The following is a 12,968-nucleotide window of genomic DNA, read 5'->3' as shown; positions in this document are numbered from 1 at the left end:
CTCAAAAAAAAAAAAAAAAAAAAATCTTGACTTCCATTACTCCTCTTTAACTTTCTCAGAGAAAGATAGGAATGTTCTGGAGTCTGTTGTGTTGTCTACAAGTCCTTCAGCCACCACCCTATTTCCCCCTATGCTTTATTCTCCAGTGATGCAGACCTACTTCTAATTTCCTTGTAGTCTTGTTCTCTAAAGTCCCTGGGGCTTTGTTGATGATGTTTGCTTACCTTAAAATTTCTTTATCCCATTCATACCAGACTAGCTGGCCTACACCTACTCACTTTTCATGTCTCAGTTTAAACTACTCTTCCATGTTCCTATTATTGTTGATATACTCCATAACAGCAAGAATCTTACTGTGTCATCACCTAAACTGAGGAACTTGAGGGAGTCTTTTTTCTTCATTATTGTCTTTCCAGGACGTTTCAAAGTATCAAATTCCCAGTAGGCATTCAATTAAATATTTATAGGTGAATGTATGAAAGAATCCATAAATCACTTGCAAATTCTTGCACAGAACTCATTAGGGATTTGTGGAGGGTCCTTATCTTACATTATTCCATATAAACATAAAAGTCACCAGAAGTGAAGACTTATAATCTTCTCATAATAAAGTTTTCCAACATATCTTTATTTTTCTCCAGCATAAAACACCTGGAACATAGTAGTAGCTAAACACGTTTACCAAGTTGATGAAGAGACTGAAAAAGTATATAAAGTCTTTATAATGCCTATTCTTTCCAGACTCACTTTGTACCACTCCTATTTTATCCTCTAATAATGAGTAACAATATATAATTTTTATTCATGCATCAAATACTTATTTAACCATTATGATGTGCCAGGTACATTGGTGTACTGCTTCAAACAGCCTCGTTTCTTTCCTTGCTATCCTTTTTTGTAGAAATTTATGAGACCATTTAGCAAATACCATATTTTTTGGTGTTTTTTTTTATTTTCCTTCATTAGGTTCCTGTACCTCCCCAGAAGGGGGAGGCTGTCCCTGACTCCTTTACTACTTTGTGCTTGCCTCTAATTTAGCCCAGATTACATGAAACTTTATCCGTGTTTGTGACCCCTTCTCCCCCGCCCCTTTTTTTTCAGAGACAGAGTCTCACTTTGTTGCCCTTGGTAGAGTGCTGTGGTACCACAGCTCACAGCAACCTCAAACTTTTGTGCTTAAGTGATTCTCTTGCCTCAGCCTCCTGAGCAGCTGGTTCTACAGGCACCAGCCACAATGCCCGGCTGCCTTTTTTTTTCTTTAGAGGCGGGGTCTTGCTCTTGCTTAGGCTGGTCTTGAACTCCTGAGCTCAGGCAATCCACCCGCCTCAGCCTCCCAGAGTGCTAAGATTACAGGTGTGAGCCACTGCACCCGGGCCTCCCTCTTCTCTCCTTCTTTAACAATACTGTTATTCCCTCAGAAGGCAGAGGTTGAGGTTTGGCTCACCAGGGCCCAGCACACAACCTAGAACAGGGCTCAAAACCTGTAAGTACTGAAATAAATAATAATTGCTACTCCTTATAGAACAAAATGGATTAACACTTTGAAGTCTCACAACAACAAGCCAATTAAGTATTATCTTCGTGTTATAGATGAGAAAAAAAGGCCTGAATAAGTTTAGAAACTTGCCAAGTGTCACACAGTGGTAGAGCTTGTTTTCACAGGAATCTAAAGAATGAAGTCATTATTGATTATAAATAAGACTTCCATCAACTTTTCTTGAAGTTTTTGTTTAGCTTTCGCAAAGTCTGTCTTTCTTTAGATCAATAACTTCTCATGTACCTTAATATTGTGAATGGGCAAAACCTCCCTTTTTATTTTGGAAGTTGTTCGACCTCTCTTTGGGAAGCAACATAAGTTTAAACTTTCTGAACTTGTTTACTCTTTTCAGGGTAGAATCCATCAAGGAGCCATGGGGAGCATCACAGGTCCATTGAGAGCAGTCATTCGAAAAGGAACGCCGGAACTAAGAAAGAGTACTTCTTCAGCAAGCCAACGCCGCAAAGAATTGAGCAAGGGGAGCATAGTCCTTCGTTACTTGCAGAAATCTTCAGACTCGTGGGAGTTTGGTTGCTCACCTAGGGCGGGCATGGGTGACCTTGTTGCCCACAGCTAAGATGGCTGGTAATGAACATTTCCTTTTGCTGACCCTGTTCTTTTGCTCGCTAGTATTTTCACTGAGCAGTAAAGTGAATAAAATTTAGTAAAATTTGACATGCTCTTAGTAAGAAAGTAATACGAAGTTGGCATGGTTTGTTTAAAAAGTTACAACCACTCAAATTCTTTCTTGCCCTTAACCAAAATGGTCGTCAAGGTTGTCCCGAGGTTTGAAGTTTCCTCGCCCTTAACCAAGATGGCGCCCGAAGGCTGATTTAAAAATTAGTTTGCCCTCTCTTCTGCCCTAGACCAACACGGCTTCCGCGGCGTCGTTCACGTGACAGCCCTGGACTACGGCGCGGGAGAGGGGGTAGGAGGGCCCTTGAAGGGTGCGCGTTCCCGTGGCGGTGCACCCGGTAGGTTTCAGTCAGAGTCACTATGGCGGCCGGCGCTGGCAAGGTAAGCTGAGGCGGCGGTGGTGGCAGAGGAGGCAGGACCCATCGTGGCTTCCCGGCTCCAAATCCTGGCAGCCAGTCTGCGGAGAGGTCGGCCGAGGTTGTGGTCAGCAGCTGGGGCTCGTGAGGATTTGGCTGAGGGGGCCGAGAGCTGAGGCGGGCGGGCACAGGCGCCTGACGGCCGTTTGTTTTGATGTTTTCCCCACCAGGTCGGAAAGTTTCCTTCTTCGTCGGGCACAGCCTGAGCTTGCCCCACCGGCCGCGAGTGGTGGAGGCTGCGCGGGACCCAACCCGGGCCCTCCAGGCCTCTCCCCCAACCTCCGGGCCAGTCTCCCTCCCCCACCTCCGTGTCCGCCGGGAACTGCGGCTGCCGACCCTGAGATGCGACCCTCGCTGGGGCGACCCTGAAGGGAGGTGGCCCGTGTGCTGAGCAGCAGCCAAGAGCCCAGGCGTCCAGGCACCAACTTCCAGCCGGCCAGAACCCCTGAGCCTTCCTCGGGTCGCGCCTTGCTTGGTCCGCACCGGCCTGCGGAGCTGGGTCCCCGCCCTGGTTGCGGGGACGCCCGCCAGGTTCTCGGGAGTCCGGACTCAGCTGCTGCCCGCGCCCCTGCCAGTCCCCACACCTCGCGCTGAGGATCCCAGCACCGCCGCCTCGGCTCGTGCCAGGCCAGGGACCCTGTCCCCCCTCCCGGGCCGGCCTCCGCGCAGCAGGGGCAATGCAGACTGTCCCGCTGGCAGTCTAGACCCTCTCACTGCCTTCCTCAACACCAGCCGGGCCAAGCCGGAGCGAGGACTGGTGGCTGCTCGGAGGTGCTGGGCTACACCTTCCTTCGGCCCGAAAGGACCTTCTTGTCCGCGCCGAACCGACCCTTCTTCCATGCTGCAGTGCTGCAACGTTTCCGCCACCGCGAGGGAAAAGCGGCCACGATCTCAAACCAAACACAAGAATTGGCTTGGATACCTCCAGTCTCCAAACTGTCTTCCAGGAGTTTTCTTGGCCAAAGCTGCCTGATGTTTGAACCTTTTTTTCCCAGGAAAGAAGATGGATTGAAAGCTGCCAGTTGGGGACTTTTTAGGGAGCTGCTGGGTTTTAAAGGAGGTGATGGAGCTTGCGCTGGTTTGTCTTCCCACCCAAGTGAAGAGTTGTTGATGTTAACTGGTTAACAATGCACAATTTGTTTTAATTTAAAATTTGGGAGGGGGGTAGGAATATAGGCTTGTGAAGGGCAATCCGGATCTGGAGGAACTCCTCTTTGTCTCTGGTAGGAGAGACACCCCCCGTCTATCCTCGATGCCGTCAGCCTTGGCCATCTTCACTTGCCGTCCGAACTCGCACCCGTTTCAAGAGCGTCATGTCTATCTGGACGAGCCGATCAAAATTGGCCGCTCAGTGGCCCGCTGTCGACCAGCGCAGAATAATGCCACCTTTGATTGCAAAGTGCTGTCAAGGAACCATGCTCTCGTCTGGTTTGATCACAAAACGGGCAAGGTAATGTCAGTCTTTACTTTTCATTTTCTTTTGCCCTCTCTGAGAGGCATAATTTATGCAGGATCCCAAGGTTTGCAATGCAGAAGACACTGTGCAAGGCCATGGAATCAGCTGTTTGCCTGGTTCTAGTGGAAATTTAATTGAGGTGGTTGAATAGAAAACAGAGATGGTATTGTAATTAAATGCCTCAGGGGAGCGATGGCATCTTGATAAGGTGGTCATTCCCAGTGAAATCCCAAACTCTTAATTTGTTTCGGAAAACTAGATAGTGAAACTTGACATCTTGCTTTTAGTCTTTTAGAGAGGTGAATTTGCAGTTCAGTGCTTTATTAAGCAAGCAGCAGTTTCCAAAGCAATGTATGGAATCTATCAATGGTCATTCAATGGTCATTATTGCACAGGAGCTCAAGTGTCTTAAGTGGTGAAAGGTTAACCACGGAGCTTTTTAGTTGAGTTCCGATCAGGGCCTTTCTAGTAAGGATAGTTGCTTATATAAACCTAATGTTTTTGATAGATTTGATACATGTTTGTTCTTGAAGGATAATTTGGGAGAAAGCCAGTTTCATTAAGTATAAACAACTTAACTTTTATATTTTCAGACTTTTGTTTATAATACATATGTTGGATGAACATATGTATTTCTTTTGAAAGTCACTTTTTGATGTTCCCTGCAGCGTTTAGTGAATACATCCTGCGTACTTACAGAGGTGATACTAAAAAATTAGGAAGTTAACTTATTTTCTGGAAGTATATCTATTTCTATTAATTATAGCATTATTTAAATGTGATAGGATGAATTCAGTGCTTTTCATTTTAAGTGTAACCATTTGAACATTTTTTTGAATCAAAATGCATATTTGCCATTTTCGTATTTTTATTTGGCATCGTAAATTACTATATCTGTATGTGTTTATATATTATGTAATCAAGAAAAAAACCTGAGATTCGGCTCGGCGCCTGTGGCTCAAGTGGCTAAGGTGCCAGCCACATACACCTAAGGTGGCGGGTTCGAATCCAGCCCGGGCCCACCAAACAACAATGATGCCTGCAACCAAAAAATAGCCAGGCGTTGTGGCGGGCGCCTGTGGTCCCAGCTACTTGGGAAGCGGAGGCAGGAGACTCGCTTGAGCCCAGGAGTTGGAGGTTGCTGTGAGCTGTGATGCCACGGCACTCTACCCAGGGGGACAGCTTGAGGCTCTGTCTCAAAAAAAAAAAAATACCTGAGATTCTTTCAGTTTTTAAAAATTCTGTGTGTGGTATGTGTGTGTGGAGAGTGCTCAATTGTAACAAAACCTTAGGTTTTTGTTGAGCCAGTGAATCCGTTCCAACTTAAAGTAAGTTATATAAGACTAAAAGGAATATCTCAGGTTTCATCTTCTAACTTTTGGCCTCCTCTTTCTGAGTTAAATGATTTAAGTCTTTCTTAAAAGAAGAATTTTAAGTCTTTAAGAGGAGTGTTTTGAAATGAAAGAAACCTGAGTCAGAAGGAAGAGAGAAAGCAGTACTACTTCTGCAGCTACTGAATTAAAGAATTATTATATAATTTTTTAATATTATATAAATTGTTTTTAAAAGAAAGGAGGGAAAGATTGAGCAAGTGCTGTGTATTTGCATAATCTTCTAACCTTACTCTGTGTGTAGGATGAGAACTGAAAAGTATGTTAACTTTTCTTTGTGTAATGCCAGGTGCCTACTAACCTGTGGAACAGACCCTTTTTTTTCTCCCTGAAGCTAAAATTTGGGTGGGTCAAAGACTTAGTAGATTACCCATAATCCTTTAAAATGATTATCCCTAGATCTCCACACTTGATCTTAGCCAAAAGGCCGAGAAGCGATATCCCTAGATCTCATCTTTCCAAGCAATCGAATTCATTATGATGAATGATTAAGTCAATCATTACTTTCTTCTAGTTAGTGCCTTAACTCAACATTTTTGCCTTTGTGTGTCTCTAGGCCAGTGGTTCTCAGCCTGGGGGTCGCCATCCCTTTACATTGCGGTATTAGGAAGGTTGAGAACCACTGCTCTAGGCAATAGTTAGGTCCAACCTAATCAGATAGCAGGTTTGTTCACAGTACATCTCTGTAAATGTACTTTCTTTGATTCAACACTCACTGGAGACTCAGATTTTTTTCTTTTATTCATTTGAAAAATAATGATTTTGGGCGGCACCTGTGTCTCAGTGAGTAGAGTGCCAGCCCCAGATACTGAGGGTGGCGAGTTCAAACCCGCCCCTGGCTAAACTGCAACAAAAAATAGCTGGCTGTTGTGGGTGCCTGTAATCCCAGCTACTCTGGAGGCTGAGGCTAGAATCGCCTAAGCCCAAGAGCTGGAGGTTGCTGTGAGCTGTGACGCCCTGGCACTCTACTGAGGGTGACAAAGTGAGACTCTGTCTTTAAAAAAAAAAAAGAAAAATAATGATTTTATGCACAGTGCTTTTCATGGCTTCACTAAAATCCTCATACTAGGTTACTTGAGGTGATGAAGAATAGATCAATAGTGAGTATTTAGCTATGAATTGAGATGACATGTTAACATTTTGAATGGAATTTGTTACATAGAAAAAACTTTTCTTTGAAGGGTAAATATAGCTTATTTCTACCATTATCACTTTTTTCTTTCTTCTGCTTTATTAGCTAAAATGACACTCAGGATATGTGGCTGTTACTTTAGGTCAGGCGTCCTCAAACTATGGCCCGTGGACCACATGCAGCCCGCCTAGGACATTTATCTGGCCTGCCAGGTGTTTTTGCCACTGCTGCCTGTCCTGCTTAGCAGCCAACTCATCCTGGGGCCCCGCAGTCAGGCCCTCCAACGGTCTGAGGGACAGTGAACTGGCCCCCTGTTTAAAAAGTTTGAGGACCCCTGGGATAGATAGTAGGGTTTTTATCGAGCATCTATTACCTACCAGACACTGTGAAGGACACCGTTCCAAAGAAAACCTAGTTTGACCAAATGTTTATGGGTTTTTGTGTGAAATTTGCAGTTTGAGGATTTCCTCAACAAAAACCCCAAGGCCAAATGTCTATATATAAAACACAAGAACCTCTTCCTATATTCCTGTAAGTATCATCTCAGGCAAGGTTTTTTTTTTTTTGGAGATAAGTCTTTGTTGCCCTTGGTAGAGTGCAGTTGTGTCAGAGCTCACAGCAACCTCAAACTCTTGAGTTCAAGTGATTTGCTTGCCTCAGCCTCCCAAGTAGCTGGGACTACAGTGCCTGCCACAATGCCTGGCTATTTTTTTAGAGATAGGGTCTTGCTCTAGCTCAGGCTGGTTTCAAACCTGTGAGCTCAGACAATCCACCCACCTCAGCTTCTCAGGGTGCTAGTATTACAAGTGTGAGCCTTTTTTTTTCTTTTTTTTTTAACATCTTTTAAGCCTAGGTTTTTTCTTCTGGGGTTAATAATGGTACCTACTGTTTTTCTGTTTTGTTTTGCTTTTTTGAGACAGTCTCACTTTGTCATCCGGACTAAAGTGCCATGGCCTCAGCTTAGCTCACAGCAACCTCAAACTCTTGGACTTAAACAATCTTCCTGCCTCAGCCTCCTGAGTAGCTGCGGCTACAGGCTAATTTTTCTTCTCTTGCTCAGGCTGGTGTCTAACTCTTGAAGTTAAGCTGATCCTCCTGCTTCAGCCTCCTTGGGTCCTTGGATTACCAGCCTGATCTACAGGGCTGGACAATACCTACTGTTCTCTGCGGATTGATATAATCTTGTAAATCACTTAGTGCCCTGTGCCTGGCTCTCAATAAGAGCTGGATCCTTAGTGGCGATTATGTTTGGCTGGGACTGGGGCGGAAAGAGGGAACCATTGATGATACTTTGCAATTTGCTATGGTGCTATGGAGTCTTAGGAAGGTAGTGAGAAATTATTTTCTTTAATGTGATAGCGTATGTAGCAGTAATTTTTAAAAATAGAAACTAATGAACTTGATAACTGTGTCCAGATTGGCGATTTACCTAGGAGATGGAGAATTGGGGTAATGTGCCCTTTGGTTTGAAGGGTACCTGTAGGAATACTTAAGGGAGGAGTCATATCTTGATGTGCTTGCATTACTAGTAATAATGATTTTATAAGTTTGAAACCAATATTCAATTATTAATTGTTAGTAGGTTAGAAATATAATAGTAATTTTTAAAAATACAAACTAATGAAGTTGAATAACTTTGTCCAAATTGGCACTTTACCTAGGTGATGGAGAATTGGGGTAATGTGCCCTTTGGTTGGCTTTTAATTTGTGTATGACTGTTCACTTCTGCATGGGCCATTATGGGAAGCCTATAAAACCTGGAAGAAGGCTCGGCGCCTATAGCTCAACCGGCTAAGGCGCCAGCCACGTACACCTAAGGTGGCGGGTTCGAATCCCCAGCCCGGACCCGCCAAACAACAATGACGGCTGCAACCAAAAAATGGCCGGGCGTTGTGGCGGGCGCCTGTGGTCCCAGCTACTTGGGAGGCGGAGGCAGGAGACTCGCTTGAGCCCAGGAGTTGGAGGTTGCTGTGAGCTGTAATGCCACGGCACTCTGCCCAGGGGGACAGCTTGAGGCTCTGTCTCAAAAAAAAAAAAAAAAAAAAAAAAAAAACCTGGAAGAAATAACAAACACCCAAAACTTTCTGATTGTTTAAGTGCTACATATTCATTATAGAAAATTTGCAAAATGTAGGGAGATGAAAATACAAGTGACACTTTTTATACTTCATCGTCAACAAAAGGCTAAGAAGTGATAAGTAATACTTTTTAATGTTAAGTTCATTGGTTGTCTTGTACTTAAACCTGCATGTTGACGGGTGACAGGTTTGCTATAAAGCAAAGTTTAATAATCTCTCCCAAATCATCTTCTCAGGGATGGATGTTGCGGTTGGGTATTGCCCTACTTGTATGCTCATTGCCCTGTATCATTCTTCACTCCTTTTTGGCAGTCATGCTTTTCAAATTAGATGGTAGATAATAGAATGGTTATTAATCTCTTTGTTGACTGAAGGTACTACTGAGCAAGCAAATCTACTCATGTGGTAGTTCCCTTGTGATTTGGATGGCCTTATTTGATTTGAGACTTTGGGGACTGGTGATAGCCTAGTGGTTGACATAGTAGTCTATTTCCAGTCTCACTATAGTTTACTCAGTGGTAATAACAGTAGTCTACTTCTAATCTTAATTTTTTGCTTAAACTGAATGTGTATTTTGGAATACCTATTTTATCATGATCTATTTTAATGAAGGGCATAGTGGTGATGGGAGAGGAAAGACAAGAACTGGTAAGAAATTGTTATTCCTGGCGTGGTGCCTGTAGCTCAGTGAGTAGGGGGCTAGCTACATATACCGAGGCTGGCTGGGTTTGAGCCCAGCCGGGCCTGCTAAAACAAAAATGACAACTGCAACCAAAAAATAGCCGGGCATTGTGGCGGGCACCTAGAGTCCCAGCTACTTGGGAGGCTGAGGCAAGGTAATTGCTTAAGCCCAGGAGTTGGAGGTTGCTGTGAGCTGTGACACTACAGCACTCTACTGAGGGTGATAAAGTGAGACTCTGTCTCTAAAAAAAAAAAAATACCCAATGTCCCAAAAAATAAAAGGAAAAAAAAAATTGTTATTCTGGGTGGTGCCTGTGGCTCAAAGGAGTAGGGCGCCGGCCCCATATACCAGAGGTGGTGGGTTCAAACCTGGCCCTGGCCAAAAACTGCAAAAAAAAAAAAGGAAATTGTTATTCCTTCTCTCCAGATGTTTATTTAGTGGATAATAAAGCCGGTGACTGCACTTTGAAAATAGTCAACTGAGGTAGATAATATTATGTATGTTTAAATGGCAAGAGAGTGATGGTGTTTGACTTTAAAATTGAGATGGAAAGATATAAGTTAAAAAGTTAGGTAAGTTAAGAATTCTTTTCATTGTTTTTATTTGTTTTGAGGGGATGAGGATGGAGGAAAACAAATAATAGCAGATAATTTTAAATAAGTTTGACATCTTTCAAACACTGAGGAAACTTTTGTTGGATTGGGGAGTTCTTTTGAAGAGTACCTATGGGTGAATGTGTTCTGTGTTAGATTGTTTTTATGTTTGTGCCTTGTCTTTGTAATTAATTGTCAGATGCTGGAGGATAGAGACTCTACCGTATGTGTCTTTTTCCTCCTATTTTTTTTTTTTTTTTCAGTTTTTGGTCAGGACTGGGTTTGAACTCACCACCTCTGGTAGATGGGGCTGGCGCCCAACTCCTTGAGCCCCAGACGTCACCCTGTTTTCCTCCTATTTTGTATAAAGTAAATGAAGCTGAGTAGATAGTGCAGTGCCAGGTTGTGGAGTGCCTTGCTTATCAAGCTAAGGACATGGACTGTTGGGTTATGGAAGGCCCAGGAGCTACTGAACAGAGCACTGACACACCCAAACTACCATTTAAACAAGAGTTATACATGAGTTGGTTTCATTTGAAATTAATTTTTAAAAAGAATAATACAGTAGCAGTATGTAGAGTGACTTGAAGCATGTAGAGTGACTTGAAGCAAGGAAAAATGGTTAACAGCTTAACTAACACTTGTGTACTGTGCCCTGTCCTAAATGCATTACATGTTAATTTATTTAATCCTCAAATATCTCTTTGAGGTAATGCTTATTTTTCCCACATTAAACTTTGAAGAAATAGAGGTATAGAGAGATTAAGTTAGGTTAACTTAACTAAATTCACATAGCTAATAAATGGTAGCACTGGGATTTGAACTCAGGTATTCGAACTCTTGACTCTAGAGCCCAAGCTCATAACCACTATGCTATTCCAAGGCTTTGTAAATGGTTTAGATATGGTGTGATTTTGGAAGGGGATTGACCAGTTGATAGTAGGCATGAAAATGATTAGATGCCAGAAAGTGAAGAAAGACCAGAATATTAAATTTATATGTCCATTGGGATGTAAGCAAAGGGAAAAGTTCCATATGAAGTGAAGATTTTAGGGAAGGTTTCTTGGATGAAACATTCTATGCATGAAATGCAATTGGAGCTTTGGGAGTTTTTAAAAAGGGCAGAATGGCTGGGCATAGTTACATGTGTCTGTAGTCCCAGCTACTCAAGAGATTAGGGCTGCAGGATTGCTTGAGGCCAGGAGTTCAAGGCTGTAGTGTGCCATAATTGCACCTATGAATAGCTACTACATTCCAGTCTAGCCAGTACCACAAAAACTCATCTTTATAAAAAAATGTTTAAAAACTTATGCCATGCTTATTAGCTGAAGCTGAGACAGGAGGCTAGCTTGAGCTCACGGGTTCAAGACTGAGGTATGCAATGGTTATGCCTGTGAATAGCCATTCCACTCCAGCCTGGGCAACATAGTGAGACTTTGTTTTTTTGTCTTTTTTTTTTTTTGACTAGGGCTGGGTTTGAACCCATCACCTCTGTTACGGGGCCAGCGCCCTCCTCCTTGAGCCATAAGCACTTCCTTTTTTTTTTTTTTTAAGGGCAGAATATAGTTAGAGTCAGTCAAGGAAAGGAGTTTTTTTGGATGGAAGAAATTACTTAAGCAAGGGTTAAAAGGTGGGAATGAAATGACATGTTCAAAGGACATTGCAAGGAAATCATTGCAAAGAAAGACTTGACACCAGAATTTGATAACAAAGACTTTTTTCCGTATGTCTAAAATGACTGTAAAGATCCTGGTCTCAGCTTTGGGGTGAATGGCAGAGCATACCATGGTTTTTTATTTGTTTATGTGTTTATTTCAATAGATTCCTAATTTTTTTGTTAACAGAAATGGTCCTTAAGAGGTGCTGGGTTTTGTGAGAAAGTCTTTTATTTGACATGTCATATTTAAGACACATTAATGTGAACATGTATAGAGAGCCAGATTATATGTCCAAAGTATATGTTTATTTCCTTCTATGTAACTTTTCTCAATAGTGGGAAATTGATAAAATTGTTCACATTATTTCAAGTTGTTGAAAATATAGATGATGTGTATACGTAAGAAATTTTTTTCTGACTTAAGTTTGTTTTTTTCGTTTTTTTTTTTTTGAGACAAAGTCTCATTTTGTTGCTCTTGGTAGATAGACTGCTGTGACATCACAGCTCATAGCAACCTCCAGCTCTTGGGCTTAGGCGATTCTCTTGCCTCAGCCTCCCAAGTAGCTGGGACTATAGGCTATAGGTGCCCACCACATGTTTGGGTACTTTTTTGTTTGTTTGTTTGTTTAGCAGGTCTGGGATGGGTTTGAATCCACCAGCCCCAGAACTTGTGGCTTGCGTCCTATGAGCTATGTGTGCCCAGCCTCCCAATTGTCACTGCTGTTTTAGCTGGCCGGGGCTGGGTTTGAACCTGCCATCTTTGGTATGTGGCTGGTGCCCTACCCACTGAGCTACAGGCGTTGCCCCCTACTTAAATTTTTTGACTTTACTTCTTCAGTTAAATTCACTCTTTACCTTCTCCTATTTTTTTTTTAATGGAAACAGTCTCACTTTGTCACCCTCAGTAGAGTGCTGCAGCATCATAGCTCACAGCAACCTCAAACTCTTGGACTCAAGCAATTCTCTTGCCTCAGCCTCCCTAGTAGCTGGGACTTTAGGTGCCACCACAATTCCCAGCTATTTTTTGTTTGTTTGTTTAGCAGGCCTGGGATGGGTTTGAACCCACCAGCCCCAGAACTTGTGGCTGGCATCCTATGAGCTATGGGTGCCCAGCTTCCTATTTGGTTTTCTTAAGTGGTATTTATGTTAGAGTTTAGTATTTATTCTTTTGGTAAATAAAGAGAAAAGTATGGGCTTCAGCAATCCTCCTGCCTTAGCCTCCTAAGTAGCTGAGACTACAAGCTCCCACCATGATACCCATTTAATTTTTTTTCTTGCGCCAGCTGGTCTTGAACTCCTGAGTTTAAGCAGTCTTCCTGCCTTGCCTCCCAGAGAGTTAGGATTACAGGCATGAGCCACTGGTAAGATTAGTTCTTTTTTTTTTTTTTTT

At 42.9% G+C, this 12,968-nt stretch overlaps 1 protein-coding gene across 1 annotated transcript in view; it reads left to right on the top strand.

Annotated features, from left to right (window-relative positions):
- The first annotated feature begins 2,432 nt into the window (after window positions 1–2,432).
- SLMAP (sarcolemma associated protein) overlaps window positions 2,433–12,968 on the top strand; it is a 172,316-nt gene continuing 161,780 nt past the window's right edge. The window contains exons 1-2 of the mRNA XM_023510665.1: window positions 2,433–2,554; window positions 2,760–4,039. Of these exons, the coding sequence (XP_023366433.1) occupies window positions 3,842–4,039 (198 nt within the window). The 5' untranslated portion in view covers window positions 2,433–2,554; window positions 2,760–3,841. The remainder of the gene's footprint in view (window positions 2,555–2,759; window positions 4,040–12,968) is intronic.

Source organism: Otolemur garnettii, unplaced genomic scaffold, assembly GCF_000181295.1.
Source record: "Otolemur garnettii isolate 467f Iridium unplaced genomic scaffold, OtoGar3 scaffold00015, whole genome shotgun sequence".
Taxonomy (NCBI): Eukaryota; Metazoa; Chordata; class Mammalia; order Primates; family Galagidae; genus Otolemur; species Otolemur garnettii.
This window is presented reverse-complemented; position numbering and strand designations above follow the sequence as displayed.